The 26,873-nt window shown below is 47.3% G+C and overlaps 1 protein-coding gene across 1 annotated transcript; it reads right to left on the bottom strand.

The window, feature by feature from the left end:
- Nucleotides 1-712: 712 nt before the first annotated feature.
- On the bottom strand, nt 713-24,961 carry LOC119436278 (lysosomal aspartic protease). Its single transcript, XM_037703078.2, has 7 exons — nt 24,726-24,961; nt 21,593-21,728; nt 16,684-16,807; nt 15,307-15,748; nt 14,116-14,260; nt 9,400-9,498; nt 713-1,133 (listed from the first exon to the last, which is right to left on the bottom strand). Exons 1-7 carry the CDS (start codon nt 24,791-24,793, stop codon nt 972-974), a joined length of 1,176 nt encoding a protein of 391 aa, XP_037559006.1. The 5' UTR covers nt 24,794-24,961; the 3' UTR covers nt 713-971.
- Between the last annotated feature and the right edge of the window lie 1,912 nt (nt 24,962-26,873).

Here is a 26,873-nt window from a genome sequence, read left to right as displayed (position 1 = left end):
TCTGTTGGTCGTAAGTTCGAATCCTGGCGGCACTATGAGAACTTTAATTTTTTTTTCTTTGTAATTTTCTCCCAAAAGATTTTGGGATGACATTGACGACACCGACGGACATCATAATGAGTATGTGGGTGAGCCCATAACAGCTGTCGCTGTAAAAAAAATAATTGAACGCTCGACATAATTTGCGGATTATTTGTTCTGGCGACAGCAGTGACGCAGTCGCCAACTTGGTCTCGTAATCTGTCATCAGGGTTTGTCCTCGTAACCGGCTCCCTCGCAATCTTGAGACGGCACACTTGCGTGAGCATGGAAACGAATGACAGTGCTTGTAATGCCAGTACTAAAACGGTGCGTGAATGTTGCTGGAGGATAAGTGCTCATAGATAATTGCATGAATGGAAATATTAACATTTGCGGGAAGTCGGTGTATCGATGAGTAGAGTGCTGACACGCTCAGACAAGCGTCGGGGCAGAAGGGGCCACGTGCGAGAGACGGCGCGGCCACCAGCGTAATTTATTCACGAGCCGTTTCTTTCTTGCTTCTTAACCTGACCGCATGGGTTATAGGATGGGAGGGTGGAGCGGATGAGAGGAGGAAGACAAAGGTGTAACTCTGCGAAGCTCGTTATGCAAGCAACATTTCACTTCACACCACAGTCTTCGCTTTGTGTGTTCATTAGGCAAAATAATACCATCGCCCTTTGACAAAACATTTCGTATGAAATGATTGCTGCTTTATTTGACCAGATGTAAATCGTGAAGTTTGCTCGCAAAGAATTTCTAGACCATGATGTACAGTTACTGGACTGCGATGGGCTCTGCATCGGAAGGTGCTTACAAGCTTTGTAGACAGGTAGGTGCCGAAGCCGTGATCGGACACACAGTCGGATAAAACAAATCTCTCGAAACTGTCTCTGCGAACTTCCATGGGGAGGAATGACATCGAGCGTTCGGTTTCGAGCTCGGCGACGCTAGCGGGACTCGGCGAATCCGACGCGGTCGTTGCCCCTGTCGAAGATGGTGTAGTAGCGGCCGATGAAGACGTCGCCCAGGATCCACAGGGGTCCCATTGGAGCTGGGACGTCCAGGCCGATGAATCCGCTCAGGCAGAGGGGTATGCCCGCCTGGCTCACCTGCGCGAGAGACCGTTCGTTAGGGGGCGAACGTTAGCGGCGGACGCATGGTCAGCAAAGGTACCCTTCTGTGACACTTGTGACAGAAATCAACGAATAATATATAAGCGAAGTCACTGTCTCGAATGCTGATCGTCCAAACATTAACTAACATTCTTCCACTTTCTTTGATGGGATTTCATTAAAACGCAATACATTTTTTTGAGGGGAAAGGATATAATCACTTAGTACGCAAAGACCGTGTTCACAGAAAGCTCTTACGCTAGAATTGTTCGTGAGTGCATATTCCAGCCAATCATGATGCTGGATCAGACTTGTACGTAAAGAATTACTTGTAATCAATTCCATTTTGTTTTGTAATTTTGTAATTCAACGATTACATTGTTTACTTGGTAACGCTCACTGTAATTCAATTATTTTTTTTCAGTAACCAATGACATGTGACCAGTTACTTGACGAGACAAGCTGTAACAAAAATACACAACTTAGAGAACCTGAATTTGACAAAACTACAACAGGACACCCAAGATCGAGTCAAGCAGCAGCCTCGCAAATGCGTAGGTTCAGACTGCCAAACCCGGGGGCTGAGTATTTGTTTCCTCATTTTAAAGCTCCACCAGATGTTGGCCGACGAATTGAACAGGTGCTGGTATGTCTCGATAGCGAAGGCCACAGTAGGTGTCGTAGCCAGAAAAACACATCCGGACGATTTTTTTCGGCTCTTCATTGGCGCAACCCGGAGCGTCTTCTCCAAACCCCGGCCACAGTGAAGCGCTGCCCTTCAAAGAGGAACCAGATGCTGAGTAACCACAATCTTGTCCGCATGATCTGTATACGTTATACCACCGCCATGACCCCAGCACGCACATCGAGCTAACTGGCTAAAATCCCAGTCTTTCCCTCTTTTTACTCCTCGAACAAGTTTTCAGTGTCGCTGCTTACGTTTCATAAAAGAAAAGACGGACCATGATCGACGAATTTTTTAAAAAGCAATTGTTAGTGCCGATCACGCATGAAAGGCTGCAAAGGAAGCATTGGAAGTGCCAGGCCAGCTCGTTCTGTTCACTGTATACATGCAATGCTAATAAACGTTCAGAGAAATGTAACGTCGAAGTAATCGATTACTATTGTGCAATTCCTCAATTGCTTTCTTGGGGCAGCAATTGGTGACTGTAATATAATACATTTTTGAATGAAGTAGTAATTGCAATCGGTTACTTTTTTTTCTGAAACGTGTACAAGTCTGTGCTGGACATGTCATCATGGAAGGCAAGCCGGTCGACGGAAAAGACAACTTACGAGCGAAAAGCTTTCTGAATTTAGCCCCAGAAGACTATGAATATATTGAGGGACAACTAAACAAAATATGGTCTGAAAATGGGACAGTAGTGAAGCCTCAATCACATTTGATATCAATTCGAAACGATGCGAATTGTTTTCGAGTTCAGGCCAAAATGGCGTTAGAGGTCAGGTGTTAGGGATGATGCTAATGCTGTTGTAGCCTCGACGGATGATATACGAATGAGGCGAGACATTAGGGGCTCAACTCTAGTAAGCCCCTTGTGCTCACCGCTCTCAGACATGGTTCAAAAACGTGATTATTAAACGAAAAAATTATGCGTGGCTCTGCTATCGCGAACACCAGAGACCAGCGGAGCTGGGGAAAGCCTAGTAAAGTAGTGGCAAACCACACACTCAGTCTAACTTTTGCTGGGCTTCCCCCATCTCCGCTGGTCTCTGGTGTTTGCGATAGCAGAGACACGCATAATTTTTCTACTGCGAGAAAGAGGACCGCCGAAGCGAGCGCCCATTAAGCACCGTTAGTCCCAAGTCGTTGCATGTTACGAAAGTTCCTGATCTCCTCTGTTTCCTAGCGCTCAGGATTTCTTCGCGATGTTCTGCGTAGTATCGCGATAAATTCAACCGGCCACGTTCACGAGCCTCCGGATCTGCATTTCTTCGCCTACGCGAACTCTCGGCTTCCCTCAATCTAAACTCGGGATGTTCTTTTCGGCGACGCTTGGTTTCAGCTTCCCTAGCTCGTGCTTCAGTCTTTCGGAAGCGACGAGTGTCCAGTTCTCTGGTCGAAACCTGCCGAGCCGCCGCCAGATCCATCGGCTGCAGTCACGGACACCGGGCGCGTTTGGCGCGAACGCGGAGAAACGCTGTCAGCGTCGGCAGCAGCTCTACGCGTCCCACTACCACCTGCCTCACTCCACCTCTCCACCTCGCATCCACTATGCTGCGCGATGCTAGTTTTATACCCTGCTTTCACTCTCTCTCAGCTCTCTCTCCCCCTGCTCGGCGAAGCTGCGGGCGACGGAATGATCATTATAGCGAGGTTCTAACAGCTCCGCTGCAAAAGTATTCATAGGAATCTGCGTGATGAAAATTGTGAAAAACCGCAACCGAAGCGACAGCTCGGTGGACACCACCAACATAAGGTTGGGATTAGTGCATCTCGCGCTGAAAACAAACTTTACCTGGGCTGGCTGGGGTTCACTTGAAGATACGTTGAACAACGCAATATAATCGACCACAAAGAAAGTGCGCACGCCACCACATCTTTTGAGTCGTGCGCCTTCTCTTTGTTTATATTTCTCGTGCGTCATGCTGGGCTCTTTACTACTAAAAATGCGTAAAGATATGATTTTTGAAAAGCGATGCATCGGCGATGGCGAGAAAGTATGCTCTTGCAGAAAGGAAACGCACTCAAACCCAACCAATCCACCAGCATGCCTTCCTTCATTCGGTCGACACCGTTCTGAGATCTAAACTTCCGCGCCAACTTCCCCGGCAGCAAGAAACCCTATATCATCGTCTCCGCCTGAACGCTCCATTTACAAACAGTTATTTGTGCCAACATAGAGAATCTACTAATCCATATTGTTATAAATGTGGTGTGATAGAAACGGCTCAGAATATCCTGCTAGAATGCCCAGCCTATATAGAGATGAAATAATCTTTTATGAAAGCCAAATCGACAAAATTAGTCTGGCACCACTGCCGCTGAGAAGCATACTAATACCTAATATGATAGCGGAAGGCTTTGAACTTGTTTGCTTATATTTAGGACATTGGCTTGCTTGAAAAGCTTTAGGAAAATCTCTTTTTTTCATTCTTTTTTTCTCTCTCACCTATCGCATCCCTTTACCCCTCCCCCGGTACAGGGTAGCTAACCGGAGATAATCTCATTAACCTCCCAGTCTTTCCTTTGCCTTTCTCTCTCTCTCTCTCTTTATCTATCTATCTTTAGGAAATGCTATACATACGCATTAGAATGACCGAACTTCATTTTCACATTGCCTTCGTTTTGAATGTAACACATCGGATATCATTTTACATGCAAATACTTAAGGAAAAGGAAAGAAAATGACTTCAGAAAAGCTTTCGTAATACCGTATTCACACAAGATCTCGCACCGAATCAAAAAAGATAGACGAAAGGCACGGGGCCATAGTATTGTTTCCCGCGCTTCGCAAGCTCGCTTATGCAGTGCCGTAAATGATAACCAGCACCACAAAGAGGCGTTTGTACAATGTACTGAGAAAGTTATCTACAGAATCTCCCCTTACACGTCATAGAGAGTACATCGGTCAAACCGGACGATGCATTAATGAGCGGCTTCGCGAACATAAATATGCTTGTGGACAATTACAGGGAGCAGTGCACCTTGCGGCTCATTGCAAGAGATGCAGGTGCGCACCACTCTTCGATGAAACTGTGTTGATAGTACGTGGGGGTGATAAAGACGTTAGATACATTAAGGAAGCACTTTCTGTAATCGCGGGTAAAGAAAAGTGTATACGCAAGTAGGCCGTCTGTCCAGCTAACTCAAGCTGAAATCGAGTTTGCGATTAACTGTTGAGCCTATAGGATTGCCTAACGGCAAGTATGTCCATGAAGGCCTTTGTGCCTATTTTTGTTCGATTTTGTTTGTTGTAATCTGATTGTGAACTCTTATACATATGTGACTTGGCAAGAATAAACCAGTTGTAAGTTTGCGCATCGACCCTCTGTTACTGTGTCATGTCTGTGCTTTTAGTGAGGTGCTAGCGCATAAGCATGTATGATGTAAATAAGACTTATACCCCAGTCACACGGGCACTTTCAAAGTTCTTTGAATCAAAGATCCTTTACTTCAAGGGAGGACGCGCGCTGTCACACGGGCGCATCAAAGGAGGCCTAGTTGAAGGGAGCTTTGAGCCAAAGGAGTCCGCGTTTGTCCTTTGAAATCTCAAAGGAATACTTTTGAGCCCAGAGGGCGTCCGACAGAAGAAAACAAAATTCTTTATAAGTACGAAAGTTCAATTTTTGCCTGTTAAAACAAGTTTAACTATATTATAGAAGTTTATAAGCACTAAACACTTTCGTGACACCCGCAGTCTCAATGATGAATGCGCCGGTACAACAGCGCCGGCACGGATTGTCACAACCAGCAACACTGACGCAAAATGGGTCTTGGAGGGTTTACAGTAGCGCGATTAAAAAACACGGCGCTAACTTCCAACAGTGTTTGTTATCGAAGTTCAGTTCGTACTTTTAATTGCGCTGCCGTTAACCCTCCAAGACGCATTACCAACAAGCCCACATTGCAACCCTCGTGAGCAATATGGGTGCCATGTGCGATTTGGTTATCGGCTACGCATCGAAGTGTCCTCGTGTGTGTGTGTCTGTGTGTGTGTGTGTGTTTTCGTCACTTTTGCGTTTTAGAGTACGTTGCGGTTTCTGCCAAAAGCTTCAGCGGAGACCACCTGGCTACCGTGTAGCACTGATACATATCCCTTGAACTAATGTTCCTTTGAGAGCTCTATGCTCCTTAACATCAAAGGACCTCTTCAGGGGGTATTCTTCGGAGGTGGCGGTGTGCCGCTTTTACAAGGTCCATCGTAAGAAAGGAGAGGAAGGGGGGGAGGGGGGGGGGGGAGAGCGTCAGGTGGGGAGACACTTGACGGGGCGCCTGTTCTTGACAGACGAAAGAGGTGGTGGGGGGGGGGGGGGGGGCGGCGGCTTCGGCATCACTGGTCGGCTGGGTTGTCCGATGCTGGGAATGCGTTGACGAGGGGCGGGGGGGGGGGGAGGGGGGGGGAAGGGGGACGAGATGTTTTGGTGTTGCTGACCTAGAGTGCTAGTTGCTGACCTAGATCATTTCTTCCCTTCGTCGCGTCTGCAAGGCCATGAATATGGCCTGCCGACCAGCGACGCCGAAGCCCCCCCCCACCACCTCTTTCGTCTGTCAAGACAGAGTAGAGGAGGCGCTGGTCAAGAACAGGCGCCCCGGCAAGTGTCTCCCCACCTGACGCTCTGTCCCCCCCCCCCCTCCCCCCCTTCCTCTCCTTTCTCACGATGGACCTTTTAAAGGCGGCACACCGCCACCTCCGAAGAATACCCCCTGAAGGAGCCGAATTGGTTCCGAAACGTCGGGCTAGTAAATTTCCTTATTTGGTTGGAGTCAATCTCTAAGTCTTAATCAATTTTCCCAACCAGACAGGTAATTCTGTCGAAATGTTTAGCTTCAAATGATGTAAATACCAAGTCCAACTTTTTCACACTTTTTTCTTATTCTACCCTATCTCTTTCTTAGGGCCTTTCAATCCCTCATCCCCTCCCTCCCCCATGCAGAGTAGCACGTAGGCGACTTTCTCTATCTCTCTCATTTCGGAGGATCGCGTTTTTTTTTTTTCTTGCCTATTTGCCATTTTTCGGTCACACAACATAGGCTTCTAACGTGTTTTCGTACGAGACGGATTTCTTGTCAACGAGCTCCGACTTCATGCGTGCGCGCTTCACATTTAACTTCCGAATGACAGGAATATGTTTCGACGGGTGAGCACTTTTCGCTGAGCTGCCTTGAAAACGTGGTCATTTGCTGCGTTTCTGCGCAAACCCATGATGAACTGTCCTCGAAGACATCGTGGACATCGCGAGAAATACAAAGGGAAGGCGTGCGACATTACGGAGGTGGTGGTGTGCGTGGTTTCCTTGTGCCGATTATTTTGCACCTTTCAGCATCTCTTTAGGTGAACTCCAGCTAGCTCAGGAACGAGTCTTTCGTCAGCGCGAACCTTGTTTAAACTGTGACGACGGTGACGTGCAGCAAAGGAAACAGGAAGAACAAATACCGGTTGCCGCAACGAGATAGTTCTTGTTTAGCGGAGGCGTATAGCGTAGACGCACGGTCGCTCGATGGAAAAAACACAAGGTCGTGGTAGACATATGCCGGAAAACCATAAGGCATATCCTAGAACACCAGCGATGATGGCGAGATTTGTTACGCTGTGAATACGACTGTTTTTTTTTTATTGGGGGGGGGGGGGATGAAAAAGTCACAGTTTCGCCCGACAGACAACGCATTGGTTTCGATAGCAAATTATTAGACACCTATACGAGATAAGGTTAGTTGTTTTATCAGATGCATCAACTGCTGTAAACATTCGTTTACTAACTAAATTAACAAGCACGTTGACACGCGCGCACAGGCAAACACGAACACATTTCACTCGATGACCGCGGCCGCTCGCTGTAAGAGCATTGGCGTGATGGAGAGCGACAGCAGCGGCACGTGAATTCCCATTCGTGCTGCTTCTCGCTTCAAGGAGAACTAAGCGCGCGAGAAAACAGCGCACATGAACCAATCAGCTATATCCGGCCGACTAGCCTTCGAATCATTCAGCAAAGATTGCCTCCAAGATAGGACGCGCTCAGCCGCCACAGCTGGAGCAAATAAATAAAATAGGAGATGTGCACTATCCTGCCCCCTTCCGTTCCCCTACTATCGCGCGAACATCTCCCCGCTTCCCCCCCCCCCCTCCCCACCCTTTTGCACGCGTCATCAGACGGCGCGTACGCTGCCCGCATCCTCCCTTAACGCCGCCTCAAGCCACCATACTTCTCGGCTCGCCCTCGCAAGCTTTCGCTCGCACCGACAGCATACAGCGCACGACCGCGATGTTATCGCACTTGGACTTTATACGGAACATCACGGCGACGACGATGACGACGATAACGACGGCGAAAATTTGCCTGGAGTGGCCATATAATTGCTATCACAAAAAATATCGTCGTGATTATTCTATTGCTGCCGACACGCTGCCAGTAGACGGGCGTATCGAGTACAATTGCAATAAATACTCCGGACACTTTTGTTCAACATGGCGTCACAAGGTGTCTCCACCAACACTTGTGGCTGCGTTCACTCCTTCCTGCATGCATTTTTAAAAACTCCAATCAGAACGAAATGTAACCCTGCATGCCATCGACGCTCCGCGTCACGTAGTTACCTGCTAAATGATTTCAAACTGCGGATGATACGCTTATTATCTACTCCTCGGAGAGGTTCGTATCATATATTTTTGTACTAGAAACACAATAAGCTCATCGCAGAAAGTAGTCACAATGCGTCACAGCACGAAGCCGCGAGTTCGATTCCTGACTGCAACAACTTCGTTCCGACGGGGGCATGGGTGGATTAAAATGGGAGGGGCTGCTGGGGGCAACCGAATCCCAACCCCTTCGACTAGAAAAAAAAAAAGTAATGTGGAACAACCAGCAGCATCTTGTCTCTCAACTATGTGTGGTGCCTTTTTATACACGAAGCGTTCTCTTCAATCAGTTAAACGTGTTTAGATGTCCAACACTAAGCATCAATAATCTGTGTTCATCTTAATTTTTCTTTGCACTAAAAACAATATGCATTTTCAATACTTTATTTTGGCATACTTTTACTATGGGCCAATTTATTTCAGTGAGCGTGCAATGCGACTCATATTAATAAAACAAAATTGCAATGAATTGGAGGAAATCGTTAGCTTCAAGGCCTGCCAAAGGCGTTAAGAGACAGTAAACGCTTGATAAGGTATGCAGTTGTATCGCTTTCAGAATAGTTTCCCCGTATAATGAACCTATTCAGTGTTTTATGTGTGATACATAGATTTTATAAGCATACTGCAAAAACCATTTCGCTTCAAAAAATCAAACAATTCGTACATCGACTGCTAGCCACAAGAATGAAAAAAAAAAAATTAACTTCCCGCCACTCACTCAAATCCGTCCATGGACGGAAGCGCAGTACAAAAACGTTCTTGTTTGGGTCCACATTAAAGAACTGCAAGTAAAATAACCCAGAGCGGCCGAACTGCGGCATCTCTGGCTATGAGAGGTTACTGATGCGTGCATGCTCCTCAACCACGCCAAAGAAGGGATTGGGAAACACGACCACGCGAACGGAGACAGTAAATAAATTTAAAAAAAAAACGGAAGTACTCGCCTGCAGAACGTAATCTTTTCCTTGCAGCATGAACTCTTCACCGTTCAGGGTGAAGGTGATGTTCGGCAAATTCGGAATGGACTTGCAGCTCACGATGTACTGCAGTAACAGAAGAGAGGCAATGTAAGCACTGATTATTATTATTTGATTTGTACACATATACACACAAGGACACAAATGGATTAAGGAGGGAGCAAGCTGACAACTGCCACCGAGAGGGGCACAACGCCTGCCTACTCCTATAGGAGGAGGGAATAGAGGAAATGAAAATATGAGAAAAGAAAAGAGGAAATAAAGAAATGACGGAGACACGGACAGAACAAATAAAAAATAAATAAAAACAAAACAAAATACAAATAATGTCTATAAACGGGAAGCCAAGTCAGTGTCCTTCAGAAAACTTAGCAAGGCTCGATGGGCCTGGTCACGTCTTGCAGCGCTCCCCTTTGGAAAAAGGCAATCGTCAAGGGTCGCACATTGCAGCCCCATAAGTCTATACTCCTTAATTAGTAATGCGCGCTGCGCAACGAATGCGGGACACTCTAAAACTAGATGTTCAAGTGTCTCACAGGAGCCACAAAACGTACACGACGGGCTGTCCACACGTCCTTGTCGGTATAGGCGTTCGCGCACCAACACAGACCCAACCCTTAACTTGTATAACAGTGCTCTAGCACGACGGGGCAAGCCTCGACCACGAACGCGGGGAGGGAACGATCCGTCTGCAACACGCCGGTCTGGGTGCTGCTTTAGGAGGTGTCGGCGTATAAGGAGACGGACGTTTTCAAACGTGCACGAAATGTCAGGGCAGTCACATTCATGGTGGGCACAGCTTGAAGCGAGGCGATCAGCCTCTTCATTTCCAGCGATGCCCACGTGCGAGGGTACCCACTGGGCAATGAGGGACAATCCACAGGAAGTAATTTTGCCCGAAGTTTCTTGGATACTGCACAACAATGGGCTATCGGCATCTTGTCTAAGTCTGCTGAGGGTAGCACGGGAGTCTGTAAGAATGACGACCTTCAAGGCGTTTAATTCTTCGTGTACGTATTTCAGAGCAACATCAATCGCTGCTAGTTCTGCAGTTGTTGATGAGGTTGGATGAAGTATTCTGAATACCCGTCTGATGCCAGTCGAAGGGCAGAAGAAAGCTGCAGAAGCGCCTTGCGCGTCGCTGTGTACAGATGCGTCCGTGAATATTTCAATATAACCTTCAAATTTTTCAAATAGGTGGGACTGTGCCAATTGAAATAGTGCCGGAACAGGCTGACTAGATTTTTTGTGGATTTCAGGAATTGTCAGATAAATGGGGAAGGAGCATTTGTTGCGCTTCTTCGGAGTAGTGAAAGAAGTAGTGTCTCGTGAACTGTGAGTAATGTCCACAAACAATGCCGCCATTTTCCCCATCCGAGAGAAAGGGCGCTGAAGCAGCCGATTAATCAGTGCTTGGCCGTCTGATGCTCGGTGCAAACGTTCGATATGGTGTAGCGCTCTCTGGTCTGCTTGCAAGCTCAGGGGCAACTGGTGCGCTTCCGTGAGTAGTGGAACAGATTGTGCCTCACGAGGTAAGCCAAGCATGACTCGGAGGGCAACACGATGGTCCCGTTCCAACTCAGACATCATATTTGGCGGCACGTTCAAGACTGGCAAGGCATACATCACGCCAGAGAGGACAGACGATTGGTATACCTGAAGTGCTGTCGTCTGGTCGCAGCCAGCGCCCCTAGCAGTCAAGGCGGCCACATACTTGAGCAGCGACCGCGATTTGCACCGCACAGAGGTAATGGCAGGGCGCCAAGAGAGGCGATCATCGATAATTACACCCAGGTAGCGGTGGTGTTGTACCCATTGTACCGGTGTCTCTCTGAGGTACAGCCGGCTCATGGTTCGACGAGCCCGTTGCCTTGGATGATATGCAATCGCGGCTGACTTAGCTGGTGAGATCTGCAGACCAACTTCCTCCAAGTACTCTGAAGTCGCATTCAGAGCTCTCTGCAAGATTCCACGAAGACGTGGACCATGGTACGAAGGACCGCTAATCCACAGTGCAATGTCATCTGCATAGATTGCTATACATATTGGAAAGTCTGCTTCCTGAGGCAATCGGCTTGGAAGTCCAGCAAGTACACTGTTGAAGAGAAGCGGCGACAAGACGCTGCCTTGTGGTACACCGCACTTAACAGGGCGAGAATCACTTGTTGCTCCTCCAACACGCACTTTCATGTGGCGCTCAGATAGAAAGTTATGCACGAAATGAAGCAGTCGACCCGAAATTCCCGCATTCATAAGGGCGATAATAATCGCCTTATGGGGAACCGAATCGAAAGCTTGCTGTATGTCCAGGAAGAGCATGTATGCAGAGTGCTTGTTTTCTCGAGCAGACTCTAGAGATGAAACGAGGTCTGCTATGCTATCGAGGGCTGAACGGTGACGACGAAAGCCGCTCATGACATCAGGAAAGAAATTAAGCTCTTGTAGCCTGCCGTCTAGACGAAACAGTACCATTCGTTCCATCAGCTTCATAACATTAGAAGTTAGCGATATTGGCCGGTAAGACTTTAGGTGTTTTGCAGGGCGGCCGGGCTTTAAGACTGGTATCACCACAGATGATTTCCAATCATTGGGGATCAGAGACGTTCGCCACACTTCGTTATATGCGTCCAAGACATTTTGATGAAAGGCCTCATCGATGTTTCGTAATGCCTGGTACGTAACACCGTCTTCACCAGGGGCAGTGCGACGTTTGGAGAGGCTGAGGGCGTGATGCAGCTCTTCGAGAGTAAAGTCTGTTTCATCCATCTGGCAGGCTGGACCATAGCAGAACGTTGTGATGTTCTGACTTGTCAGAGGATTAAGGTCATTGTTTGCGTTGTCACTTGGCATAGGAGGTACGAAAAGGTCGGCAAATGCTTCCGCAAGAATTTTCGGAGTCCGGCTGGTCGTTATGCACAAAGCAGCAGTTGGATTCTTGCAGATCTCAGGAGTGCGAAGAGCCTTCAGTATTCGCCAAACACTTCCAAAACCATTTGCCGTATGCAGTGAACTACACAGTGCTGCCCAGCTCTTTCGACGAAGTTGTTTTGTGTGCCGCCGTATGGCTGCGTCTAGGCGTTTATACACCGTCCAATCGGAGCTTCTTTTAGAGCGCTGCGCTCTCCTGTAAGCGCGGCGTCGACAGGCGCGTAGCCTCAAGAGCTTAAGATCAGGGTTGGGTTTATCTATGCCCCGCCGTCGTCTTACGGTAGCTTGTTGAAGACACTCGCTCACCAGTTTAAACAACTTATCGTGCGATGGGGCCTCTGAAATCAGCTGACGGAACTTGTTCCAGTTCGTCACTGTGTAGGCGGCAGTCTGGCGGCTAAGAGTATGTTTTGGAATCAACCAAATTGGTAGGTGATCTGAGCCCCATGGGTCAGATTCACATGACCAGGCGAGACACACATCTCTTGTTGATATCGCAAGGTCGATGGTGGACTGTCCCTTCCCTCTGCCGACAAATGTAGGTGAGCCGTCATTAGGTAAGCACTGATTCCATAATTCAGACACGCACCATTAGTGCTTACACCCCAATACACAACAAAGATGAAGGGAACCATAGCCCATTGTCCAACTTAAAGGCTGTCATGAATCCTCTGCAAAAACTCCATAAAAGATAGCTTTCCTGCGGGGTAAAAAGAAAGAAAAAAAAAACCCTCCTCCGCCGTGGTAGCTCGCCACAAAAATTAGGTGCAGCGTGGTATCTTGTAAGGTATGCGGACCTTGTATTACTTCCGAAGAGGACTACGGTACTTCACCAGCACATTGGAGCATTTGGCACGGTATCTCAGCGTCTATGACCTTGTGCCGCTATATAAGTACGCGGTCCCATGCAGGCACGATCCCTGCGGCTACGGTGACCACATTTCCAAGGAGTCGAAATGCATTAACGATTGTGTATTAAGGTATGATTACACGCTGAAAAATCTCGGGTGGCAAAAATTAACCTAGAGCTTTCCACTAGGAAAGAGTGGTGCTTCGGGACGTTAGGTTATTATTATGTTTTAAATGTGGGCGGCAAGCCAGTCCGCTGCAGACACATGCGATAATCGCGCGTACAGCTGCTTCATTATGCTAACAGCCAGTGTTGCGCAAAGTTTAATACTCAGTTTCTTCCCATATTGGCGGCCCCATAAATGCTGCTGTGCAGGGAAGCTGACTAGGAGGTCTCGCTATAGTTGGACCGGAGCACGCGCATGCACAACCGGCAGTGGTTTTCTAATGCAAAGGGCCCGTAGTCGTCGACAGGTAAAAAAATGCATCCCACAAAAGGGCCTGCTCTCCGTATCCCCGTTCTGCGAAACCCAGGCATGAAGAGCAGAAGAATTGGTTGAGCAACAACGAACATGCCGCGACCACAACACCACACACACCAACAGAGATGACCGGCAGGTGGGGGGACGACGACATAACAATGACGTACATTCGCGGTAATCGAAAACTGGATTGAGAAACAGGATTGATCCCGACTTCGCGCGCTAAGTGGTCTGACCTGATGCGTCATGAAAGAAATTTATTAACGATTGGTCTAAGGAAACATGTTTGTCGCGGTACGCTACATAGCGATAGATTATGGAGGCTGAGTCTGATAGTTGCGCGCTTGTCGCTTCCTACATGACGAGACAATGGAGCGATCCTTGAGGACTTTGGCGTATTGAATCAGGGAAAGGTAAGTGTTACCTCTCCCGCGGTAAAAGGAGCGGCTCCGATGGCCATGTTGAGCTTCTGGATTTCAGATGACGGTCCAGCGATCAAGGAAGTGCCAGTGTCAGCGATGGCTTCGCAACCTCCGTTGCAGAAGGAGACGTTCGTTCCCACGATCACACTACGAAGATAAAAAAAAGTGGGCGCACGCTCGTTTTCATATTCAATAAAACGGTTATGACGCTGTAGCGAGTTCCGCCCTCGTGAACCCTTTCGTGGTCGAAGCGTTTCAACAAAATGCTGAGCACACTGATAAAGAGCAGCCAGCGATAACGGAAAGCACTGAGTTGAGTAGTTAGCATAATAAGTTTCCGCTTATTTTGCCTAAACTAAGCTGCCTTCTTGGCAGTGGCTGCGGTAGAAATGATTACGGCGTACGCTCTCCCCTATGGTCACCTGCTTTTTTAAATCCAAGCGAGGACAGGCAAAGTGTTAATTGTGTCTTTCTTTGCACATTAGAAAGTGTTTTTTCTGCATAATAAAACTTTCAAAGCACCTCTACACACAGAAAGTGCACCACTAGCGCTCGACTTCGAGAGCGAGCTGCGTGATTGTAAGTGGTATATGACATGAGAAGCGTGCAAGACAAGAAACGAACGCAGAAATTAGACACACTGGGCGGTGTAAGAGAGTACGACACAAGATATAAACTTCACTATAAAGGAATCAACATCAATGAAACGTTCGTTTTTTGAATCAACATCAATGAAACGCCGGTGATGTTGGGATAAGTTAAAGCTCCAACACGTCACAGTAAATTGGAATGGTTATACGTTTTCACGCTCGCCAGTATGAGTGACATTGGCATGGTTGAGGATCAAACGTCAGGTCTTGAGGGCACAGCATACACAAAAGAAAAGTGATGCCACAAATTGTAGGCACTAAAGTAAGTATGTCTATACCCACTCGCGTTTCACTTCAAGGCATTACGACATATGGTGCTGCCAACTTCCTATAAACACTGCATTGCGCAGCTAGTCAGGCAAGCCGATTAAATGAAAATTTCCATAGTGGAAGAAAGGGATGTTCGATGGCCTTCTTTATGACCCTGGCTGCTGCTAATAAGAAATGCACTGCATGGCTGCACGTGCATTTGAACATAAAGGTTTTCTTTTTTTCCAATATATATGTTTGAAGAATACGTTGTACTGAAGTAGAGGCACGCACCTGTCCATGTGGAACTGCCAGTAGCCCTTGCGGGTGACGGGCACGTAGGTGATGTTTCCGGTGTAGTGTGCCTCGTCGATGCCACCGAAGAGCACTTCACCGCCGTTGGGATCCGAGGTGTTGCGGTCCAGGTAGACAGAGAAAACAGGCTTGGCAGCCACGCCCTGTGCCACCATGTTGTCGAAGACGGGCGGCACGCTCAGTACCGAGATCTGTGGGTAACCCAAGCCCAGGATGCCGTCGAACTTAGCCGCGATGAAAGCCAGACCGGACTCGCGAAGGATCTCGGCGAACGTCTGGCTTTGCACCCTCACGTCGCCCAAGCCGAACACGTCCGTGCTCAGCTCGCCCTTGACGCTGCCACTGCCGTAGCGTATCTCGAACTGAGTGCCGTTCTTGACGTACGTCTTCGAGTTTGAGCTGTGGTACTTGTGGTGCAGCACTGCAAAGGCACGAGCACTGCGTGTCGGGACTAATTTGCTCTTCCGGTTCTATTGTGGATGTAGATGATGCAGAAGCGCGTGTTCTAACCACGCTACGTTTTACCGTTTCAGACACTGGGATTCGGCATTCGTAGCACGCGCTGAGGGGGGTCAGTTGACAACTGTCAGCTAGAGTAAACAAGCTTAAGGTGTGACAGCGAACGTTGTTGGGACATTCACACCGGTGTGCACGAAAATTCGTTAGATGTATCCGGTGTCTCAATATATTTGCGTATAACAAATTTTCGTTTGCCGTGAACCATGAATTTCTCATAGTTCGCATGTTCGTCGCAAATCAAAAGCTAGAAAAATTTTCCTTTATTTTATTGGGGGCAAGTTGACTGTTGTTTTAGGTAAAAGCTTCAAGGAAGTGTTATTTTTTTATTTACAAAAGCTATTCACTGAATTTTTTGAGGTAAAATAATAAACGCCGAATAAATTTACATTCAAAGCCCGGCATTATAAAAAAATCATTTTATTTAAAGTACACTTGAGAATGCAAACGCCTTGCCACGTTTTAGTGATGAGGTAGCGTGTGGCCGTGTGAAACCAACATGAGGCAAAGTAGGTGTTTGTGTGAGAGCAAGTACGACCCTTCCCGCCTTGCTCATATATAGTCGCGAGTTTGTGATATCACAACTATATAAGTCATAAATTTAGTATTGTTAACGCCACATAGTCTTATAGGGAATAGTTCGCTACACGCGAGTGCTTTATAACCGGATTTCACGGTACACATACCGTATATGCGCCAACATGAAGTCCTGGAGTCTGGCCTCACCGTACAAGAAATGGTGAGTGAAAGAAACACATCAGTGCACTCTCACGATGGCAGCTTTCTCCTGCCGACATTAAAGCTTGCAATAAGTCTGGTAACAAAAAGTGATGAACTTACTGCAGGCGATGTTGGTGAACGGGCATTTGCTTGAGGGCACCCACAGATTGGAGGATCCGGTGTCGAAAACAACCCTAAACACTTGCGGTGGTGTGCCAATGGTGATATCCCCGTAGTACTGCGCCTGCATACATTGAATAAGCGCAGTGATTTGAGCCCCATGTACAAAAAAGTAAAGTATGTTGTATTCGCATGTGAGCAAGGAACGGATTTGAAGATGGTCAGAATCAATACGGAGTCCTCCGCTACGGCGTCCCTCATAGGGAACTGTGCAGTTTGGGGGCGTTAAACTCCACGATTTAAATGTTTTACCATAGGTTTCTGGAAATGAGACATTAAATATTTTGAATATGCAATGCCATTTTGAGAGAAGCGCACAGTTGTATGTTTCCCCGTTTACCACAAGGGTTGGAAGGGTTCCAGGGAAATGCGCAAAATTTGCTTTAATTCCATCATCCCTAAAACATTTTTGAGGTGTTTTTTTTCCTATTCTTCGTCAGTTCTTTTCCTTCTAAAGAGGAGCACAACTCCGCTTTCTCAGACCGTTCCTTATTAGAGTATATAGATGGCAGCGATCTCGCAGAATACACGTGGTCTGATGCCAAGTGCACCCATAACAACACGTCTTGATGTGCTTTGGTCATTGTCCAGTTTGCATGCGCTTTTAGAATGTTGGAGCACAAGAATGTAGGGAAGTAATTGGGTGAAACTGGGCAAATGTCTCCAAAACAGTCACGTGAACGAAATACACTACAGCCGCCGTTATAAAGCCGTCAACAAAAGCGTCATAAATGGAAAACATTTTGCGTATCAAGTCACGTTATTCAATAAAGCTAACGAATACACCGACCAAAATATCTAAGAGGTCATGCATAAACAAACAAACCGCGTCTTTTTAATTGTCATGATGCGTGACTTAGGCGCCATTTCTGAATTGTTTGGAACGGTTGACAACGCTTTCTATTGCACTGTTTTGTTCCTCAGATTGTGCATAATGTTTTGGTGCTAAAACCTAAAAATTTTGGGGGGAAGGTTTTCTAACTAACTTTCTTTTTTTATTATTGCCCCGCTCGCATTATGATGTTCATCTCTGTATCTTGTCGCACTGTGCATATGTCCTTGTCATTTATATTAACTGTACTAAATTAAGCATTATTAAATCCAAGTTGGCGCATAGACACGACCTTTGTCTCTATGGCGCTGTGAAGGATTGATATAGCAGCAACACGTGCTGTCACTGCTATCTCTGTGCCATTGTCGCTGTGTCGAGATCGACACGGCAGAAAGGGAGTCGCAAGCATAGAAAGAAGGCAAACGCTATCCGCAGGTAATTTCATCGATACTGATTCTGCGTGACAGTGGAACGCGCCTCAATCGTGCTTTTAAAGGTCGCTGTGGTCGCTTTGCCGAAGCAGGCAGGAAAATTTGCCAAATGGGCAACGATGTTTACGCAGTGAATGGAAGGCGTCAAGCATTAAAGATAGACAAAGTCAGTCGATGGCGGAGGTTGTCGAGGTGAAAGGCTGCCGGCTGTCGGCGCCGATAACCGAGACAAAGCAAAGTGACAGCTCGCATGATCTCTCCTTTTTTATTATTCGTTCTTCTTTATTGGGGCGGGAGGCTCCGGGGAACCACCATGTTGGGCTGCTATATAGTGCGATAGTTTACAAGTACGTGCGCTGCCCAACTGACGCTGCCACAGTTATCACGCACTAAGCGAAGGAGTCGACCAGCCTAGCGATCTCATAAACCGAACGTAAAATGGTCTGTAAAAGTAAACTTGTATAAAGGTGCGTAATTTCGATCTTGATAGGTGAGTGACGCTCTTAGCCGCACATAATGGCAGGAGACGCGCGAGCTTGGATGTTCTGATGGATTTTTTTGTTAGGTCTGAAGACAGCATCGATGTTATTAAAATTTCCAGGGTGAATATACTCTTTAACTTCAGCGCCAGGCACCATGCATGCGGTAACATGACGCCTGGCGTCCCAGTTGCCTATTGCTCGATTCTGAAAATTTTGCTCAGATTGATGTAAACTTACATCGTAACATTACAGCGTGACATTACTTCAGACCTTGAATTAGCATAATCTACAGGGCAAATTACCGTTATTTAGGGCAAACAGCACCGCTTACCTATAAAAACGTGAAAATGCGCACCCTTTTAAAAGCTACCATGTTTCGAATGTACTTTCACGACTCGGATCATTTACTGCGACAACAGCAGGTCGTCAATGTGGGAACTGCCAATTGTGGCCTCAAAATTTGGCTCATGCCCACAAAGGGGAACGACGACACAAAAGGAGGTAGTAAAAAGAAAGAAAGAAAGAAAGAAAGAAAGAAAGAAAGAAAGAAAGAAAGAAAGAAAGAAAGAAAGAAAGAAAGAACGGATGCTGTATCGCATTAAGTGACTTTGCAGGCACCGCAGTTGCCCATGATGTGTTTTCTTTTTCATTCGTTCAAATGCAATTTCTTAGTTTCATTAACATCCAATTAACTTATTCTACCACAACAGCACTATTGATGCGTCGAGAGCAACGCACCCCTACTCCACGGCGGCTAGTCGCGGCAGCGCGATATCGCGAATCCGTCACGGCGCCACCGAGGAAATCCGATCCGACCCCGACAATCAGAAAGATCGGGTTCTTAAACGCTGTACGGCGCCTTCCTAATGGAAGCAGTCATGTGTCACGCGAGAGGGTGCGTGACACCGTCGCCTCAACGAATTTTCTCTCGTGCAGTGAACACTCTGCCGGCCAGATACCGAGACGAGATATTCCTCGCAAGCAAGTTATAAGCTCCTGTATAGATAAAACATTAGTAGCGCATCCATCTCTTGACGACGTTAATACCTTTAGCAATCTTTCTTATGATTGGTGTGTAATTGGTGATGATATGTTTTCTATGGTATCAAGATTATTATGATGGTTATTGAATCCCCATGCCATCCGTGAATCACGAAACCCTATAGGCACATTAGCAGACACATGAAGTGGGAATCTCGCTGCCAATCGCCCTGCCGAATCATACCATGACACAATATATCTTGTTGTAATCGCTGCACTCCAGTTCAAACTCCGTAGCACCCCCCCCCCCCCCCTCTCCCTATCCTGGCTGCAACTTTGTTACAATGGTTTTAATTCATGCGGATCGCGCTCAACGCGGAGGTGTCCGTTGCGGGTGAGGAGCTATCGCTTTAAGATTCCGACAGAACCAATACCACAATGAATGTTGACGTTAATGCGATTAGCATTGAAGCCATGTAGGAACGCACCGTATGGCCAAATTCTTCACTTCTGTGTAGCCGACATCTCCAATTTTCTGTCCAGCAACATCTTCTTCACTTCTCCGCAGCTCAACACTCCCCGCTCAATGCACGTCCTGGTCCCGTTCTGTTCACTTCACTACTTTCTCCACACTCGGCTGCTTTTGGCACCGGCTTTTTCACTGCTCTGTAGCTGCCTTGTTCAATTTTCTGTTGCTCACTTTTTCGCGTATTGCCTCTTGTTCGAGTTGTATTCCGGGCCGAATGTACGTACCCATTCTGGAGTATTTACCAAGAATGTCAACATACCTAGTGTCACATGTCCAGTTGCACATACCTAATGGCACAAGTTGTCGACTCCGGCAGATACCAAGTGGCCCAAGTTGGCGTGAAATAAATTAGATACGGACATAATACATGCAGCAAAATGGGTGACATTTCGAAATAATGCTAATCGCATTATTGTACCGGGTGTTCAAACTTAAGCTTTACGGAATTTTAAAAAATCGCCAGTGGCAGGCAGCATAGTTCCTATCGTTGAGCTGGGTTATTCGAAGAGGCGGACATTAGTAGCACGAGAAATCAAAACACGTATACAACAAATTAACAAAAAATTGACTAATGAACTTCTTTACATTACGACACATATTGCACTTTACGAATTGTAGCCGATGAGTTTGCAAGACGCATCCACTTGAAATGAATTTCCAGGATGGCGCCAGTTTCGAGATATTATTTTCCACAGTTATGGAACGAAACACATGAGCGTTCCAGTTACTTTTGTGCTCCAATGTATAAAACAGCATTTTGGCAAAAAAGTAAGCGGAACAACAGTGCATTTTTACGGCGAGTTTGATGGCGCATATCTCCAAACTGGTGTCATTCTGGATATTCATTCCACGTGGATACGCCCGACAAGCTCACCGGCTACAATTCGTAAATTACAATATGTGTCGTAAAGTAATTAAATAAGGAGTTAATTAGTGATTTTTTGTTAATTAGTTGAATATGTGTTTCAATTTCTCGTGCTACTAATGTCCGCCTCATCGAATAACCCAGCTCAACGATAAGAATTATGCTACCTGCCACAGGCGAATTCCTTAAAACTTAAAAATGAACACCCTGTATATAAGGCTGCATACCACTTGTGTCTCCTTGGCACATACCAATATCACATACGCAGTGCCGAAGTTGTCTGTTCGGGCACACATCCAGTGGCCCATGTTGTATGCTCAGCCGTACTGCAGCAAGCAGATACCTATAGTGGCCGAAGCTGGTAGACAACTAGGGTCACCGGGTATTGTGAAAAAGGTTATATGCATGCCGCAAACTGAGTGAAGTTCCCAAAGAATGCTAATCGCATTAATATATAAATTAGCAAAGGACGTTTGCTACACACATCGTACTGCGCAAAATGGTGCAGTGATGCAGAAGGCGCGCTTCTCACAAAAGTGTTGCTCGTATCTGCATGCAAAAAAAAAGTTGGAAGGCGATAACTGCATGCATGCATCCATCCACACATGCATCGGGCCTGCGAAGCACATTTCAGCAATATGTGACACACGCCGAGTGACGGCGCACGCGTTGCGCTGTGCGCCCTCACTGTTGTGACAAAACCGCGAAGCAAGACTGCGCCGCACGCACATCGAGGTAGTTCTTGAGGGGCTCCGGGAAGGGTCCTGCGATGCCGCCGCCCAGGGACCAAGCTCGAGTCACATTGAGTGGCGTTCCGACTTCGCGAAAGTGCTCCCGAGCACTTTTCATCCGCTTTAGGGGAACCCTGCAGGAAAAACGACATCGTCACGAACGAAAAAAAGCGAGCGAATCAAACGCCATGAGGTCAAAGTTCGCGTGGATTACATTGGCAGTTAATCTCATGTGAGCTTTTCACATATATGTGTGACTTCGTTGTGAGAGCGCATGTTATGACATTTCGCAAAATACCGAATAAATGTTTTGAGCACGTTCCGTGCTCAGCCTCACCGCGTTGCTTTAGTGAGCGGGTCCTTATGAAAATAAAGAATTATTATTCTGCGGGTTTCAGGATGTACGTACCTTCACAAGCAATATACGTCCATGCCTGGTTCCCGCATGAAAAGCGTCTCCTAGTGCAGATATATTTATGTTTTCTAAATGAGCTTTTCTTGAGTATTGTAGACGTATGTAGTCTAATTGGTCTGCGAATTACGAAAAAGAATAATTTCGCATTTTTACTTCCGAGCTCCAGAACTTCCCAGTATGTGTCACCCAGAACAGAAATATAAGAGAGCGCTAACAATTAACAGGGTGCATTTTATTCATGCTTTTATCGTTTTTTTTTCTTTTTCTGGGATATCTTTATTCCTGGCAGATTGCATAAGATCAGCCAAAGCGTGCGCGCACTCGCTGCAGAAGTCGCAAGATAAAGCCGGGGGCGGCACGCAGAAGCTACCGTGGCTTCGTGATTCCAGAAGGCGCCTCTTGTTTTTCTGCACACAGTATTTATTATTTAGGGTGAAGAATGAAAGACTGCGCGCACGCGTGAGTGCCTTGAATGAGCAATTAAGCATTAATTGTCTTAATTGTGATAACAGCGGAAGTTACAAGATTGAGAATGCTTTGCAGAATGAAGTACCGAAGTGCAAATCAAAGATCGAACCATGCAGGGACCGAACTCAGATAACGTTTCATTTGTAAGTGCTGTTTGCTGTTGGCCGGCCGTATTCGCTAATCATGTATCCAACAAGACAATTGATGGCTGACGTCTGCTCTTAAGAACTGTTATAGCGTTTACTTTCTTTGTGAATACAAAAACAGGAGAAGTGGATTCGTGAACTGCCCGATTAATTCACTCGATACTCAGCTCCTAGTTTGGTTAAGGCAGGGCTGACCTCGAACCTCGATACGAGTTGACCTCGGGCATCGTATACTGGGGAGAAAACTGCGGCCTTTTTATTTGGGTGAATAATGAGCCCCCACCGTGCGACTTTCTCGTTTGTAAGCGGGGACACGGCGACATGTGCGTTTTCCCCTGGAAGGAACACGATCTTGTGGACAGTTGTATTACGTAACGAGTCTGCGCGTCACGACATCGCGTGCACCAGAAGTTATCCAGAGCTACGACATTATCGTCTCAACTGAGACCATGTTCCCTTGAGGAGAGAGGGCGTCGATGTAGATAAAGCCGTAACGCCAACAGCATACCATCACCAACATTTCATTATACATAAAAAAGTGCGTCGAAGGTGTGTTCCGACATATTTCGTCCATTTTCATGTGGATCAAATGTCAAGCCTATACGGATAGATTAATCTCTCCACTTCCCATTAAGCCGTAACGTCTCTCTCTCTGTCCCTGATATATAGTTCACTTTTATTATGACAATCCCACTTATCTTGACGACAATATATCAGCTGCCAGACACTCTGCACTGTGTGACATTTCGTACACGTTTTTGCACAGTGAAACCAAAGTTGCAGTGAAACCACAGTGAGATTATAAGGAACGAGGCATGCTGAGAAAAGAACGTCCGGTTCTTAGACATTAAATGTAATGCGCTTAAATAACTCAACGTAATATATTTAAGAATTTGATGTAATGTAATGGAGGGCGGAAGCATTCTGGACATCAAAAATTGGATAAATGAACATAACAGCAGCATGCACGAGCAGTCACAACTGCGGTTGCAGATCATAAAGAACGGTCATCCTGAGCTCCACGAGACGCAATTACCGAGAGGTGAGATACTTGACGGGACGCGTATTTTGCTTTCCGCGGATGATTGCCACGCGAGAGAGAAAAAAAAGAGGGCGAGGAGGATGGTACCGGAGGGACGCCTCCGTTGCAACGCCGCCGGCGTTGGAACGGAGAACACGCTGGGCTGCTGGTAACTAGGCACAACTGCGGCTGCTGTTAAGGGATCGATGGTATTCCTAAATAAACGCATCACTGTTTTGATGATCCAAATATAATCTCACTATCAGGGAGGGAGCAGTCTACCTGACTGGAGCAGTATTTTTTTATTTGGGGTGTTGCTACGCTGCGCTCCGCAAAACCCCAACGACCGCCGCTTCGCGTCGGTGCCCGGCACCGCGACTTCCACCGCGGCACCGGGGCACAAACGACGGCGCCTCCAAACAGAGAGGAAAAAAAAAGAAAATGGTGATACCAAGAAAAAAAAAGCCGAAGCGGGATTCGAACCCGCGCACCCCCGTACCAAGGCGAGCATTGTAACCACTAGGCCATAGAGCCACGCTTCGAAATCGTGCATTCATACAAACGAAATGATTGCATTCGAGCGTCGTCGTCGTCTCGAAAAAAAAAAGGTGGCGCCATCCTCCTCGCCCTCCTTTTTTTTCTCGCGTGTGCAATCATCCGCGGAAAGCAATATACGCTGACGGGACATGTACGCAGGTTGCACTGAAACCAGCCGTGGTAGTTAGTCATATAGTCACATAAGATGCACTGCTGCGGTCAAAGATTCAATTTAAGCCTTTGCGGCCACACTACAATGGGGGTACAATGCACTAACGCCCGTGTAATGGCATTTCGGCGCGTGTTAAAATGACCTAAGTGGTAAAAAGTTAGGAGCCGTTCAGTGCAGCATCTCTCGTATCCGAGGCGCATATAACTGTAGACCATCATCTAAATGGAATGGAGAGTTGTTTGTCCCGAAACGCATCTATCGCCATATTGAGAACGCTCTGTGCTCGTGGCGCGTTCCAAGAGCTGCTACAATAAGCAGCTTCTCGTGAAGAGTAAGGACGCCAAGTCTATGATAGAATGGCTCGGAGCTCACCTGAGCAGGGCCGAAGCGACGCCGGCGAGCGCCAAGAGCACGACGATTGCCGACAGCCTTGCTTCCATGTTGTCCAGGCGCAGTCTGGCCAGAGCGACAAGCCGTGTATGACGATGAAGAACCCCTCGCCAGGCGGTTTCCGTTTGCAGAATTTTGATAAGCCTATCGGGTGCGCGATATTTATCGTAGCCTCTCTTGAAGCTTATAGTTTCGTACGCGGGGACCCCTCGGCTCCGCGGAGTTGGGGTCTCGCGGGGCGCCGCTCTATCACGCCACTCGAGGAGATATTGAGAGAACAGCGACAACAACGACTCGCTCACCGCAGCCGAGGCGTCTCGCTCTGTTCATTTTTTTTTCCCTCGGCGGGCTCCCCCTTCAGTGGCTGCAATTGCCTCGCTCCCAGCCAGCACGGGCGACGGCGTCGAGTGACCACGGAAGCCACGTGCGTCCGCGGGGCACGCGGGTTCTCTCTGTTCCGTTCATTTCCTTTGCTGGCTGGCTCGCGCTACGCGTCAGCGGATGAGCGAGTCATCCTTGTCGATATTTTCCCTCCGACATGAAGGCGACTATGGTGCCCATGTGAGTGGTCATGAAGGGCGTGTGCAGGCACAAAAATTGCAGCGCTATGGCTGCACAATAAATACTACATATATGAGCGCATACGGCAGCGCCTACCGCATGGTACGCATTTCAGGCGTATTTTCTGCGTGGTGTCGCCCACCGTCGGCGTGTATATTCCGCACTTCGCGATGACAGCGCTCTGATCACAGCCGGAATGTGCTTCGCGCGGTGAACGATTCAAACGGATGCCCCACTGTGCGTTTCTCGGCAGTAACAACGAAATGCTTGTCGCTTGATGGAGCGCCAACGTTGGGTAGCTCCACGCTGAAGGCGTTGGAGAAGCGTTCTATGGGCAGCTGTCTATCAGGCAATTAGGGATATATGAAACCTTAATATCTCGAGATGTAAACAAATAATTCATTATATAACCTTTCAGTGCGACCAGTTGAGGACGCGCGCTAAGTTCAGCGTGGCTTCAAGTGTGAGGCAGGAGGCTGGATACGTCACGGAAACCGGAAGTGATGATAACATCTACCACACAGTACTGACGCATGCACCCATAGTTTGACCATGCATGCCGCCGAAAGCTGAGCCCATTGAGCGCTCGACTGGATAAAAGGGGATGTAAAGTGAGAGAGACGTCTTGCGTTCGCAGAGAAGCGACGGCAGAGAACTATCGCTTAACCATTGGGGGATGCGGAGAAGTGCAGAATGAAGATGGATGGAAGGGCTGATTTTTTTTTTTCTGGGGGGGGGGGGGGGGGTGTGACCAGCTTTGCTATGAGGTCGTTGTGAAGCCTTCAACGACTGCACCATGCAGGCTGATTGGCGTTCGCACGAGTGGTTTTGATGCCACGTGACCACCGAATCCCCTTCTACTTCACTTCCGAAGCCGCACTCCACTTGGCGCGTGTTTTGAAATCATCGGGTTAAAAGGTAATGTAATTGTTTATCTTTGCACTCTTGAGAAATTGTTCATGCCATATAATTACGGAGCCGACAGCTATATAAGAAGCACCAGCCCTTCCCCTGTTGAGAAAATGGGGGTAAGCGAAGCTTGTCGTGTATGTATCTGACCTTCGTGGTGATTTTCTCTCTTTCATTCTCTCTCTCTTTCTTTCTTTCTCTCCCTCTCTCTTTCTTTCTCTGACCTTCATGGTGATTTTCTTTCTTTCTCTCTCTCTCTCGGTCTTTCTTTCTCTGACCTTCATGGTGATTTTCTTTCTTTCTCTCCCTCTCGTCTTTCTTTCTCTGACCTTCATGGTGATTTTCTTTCTTTCTCTCTCTCTCTCGGTCTTTCTTTCTCTGACCTTCATGGTGATTTTCTTTCTTTCTCTCTCTCTCTCGGTCTTTCTTTCTCTGACCTTCATGGTGATTTTCTTTCTTTCTCTCTCTCTTTCTTTCTCTTTCTCCCTCTCTTTCTTTCTTTTTCGTCCCTGGTATGTGCCAATGAGCTTGGACCCTTTCTGCACAATCGCCAGGATAGGCCGACTTTTCAGCGTGACACCGCCGCCGAAACTTGTGAGCCTTGTCTTGTTTTGTCTTGTTTCCCAAACTTTGGCGCATACCCACTACGGGGGGATTGGC

The sequence above is a fragment of the Dermacentor silvarum genome, chromosome 1 (genome assembly GCF_013339745.2).
Source record: "Dermacentor silvarum isolate Dsil-2018 chromosome 1, BIME_Dsil_1.4, whole genome shotgun sequence".
Classification (NCBI taxonomy): Eukaryota; Metazoa; Arthropoda; class Arachnida; order Ixodida; family Ixodidae; genus Dermacentor; species Dermacentor silvarum.
The sequence above is the reverse complement of the archived record's forward strand: the minus strand, read 5'-3'. Positions and strand labels throughout refer to the sequence as shown.

What these genes read in the sequence shown, in the direction of transcription:
- LOC119436278 (XM_037703078.2), bottom strand. Translation starts at nt 24,793, where the DNA reads ATGGAAGCAAGGCTGTCGGCAATCGTCGTGCTCTTGGCGCTCGCCGGC. An exon ending in GTTCACCAACATCGCCTGCA is followed by an intron (nt 15,749 to 16,683) that starts GTAAGTTCATCA and finishes GTGCCTTTGCAG; the next exon opens with TGCTGCACCACAAGTACCAC. An exon ending in TGGCAGTTCCACATGGACAG is followed by an intron (nt 14,261 to 15,306) that starts GTGCGTGCCTCT and finishes TTATCTTCGTAG; the next exon opens with TGTGATCGTGGGAACGAACG.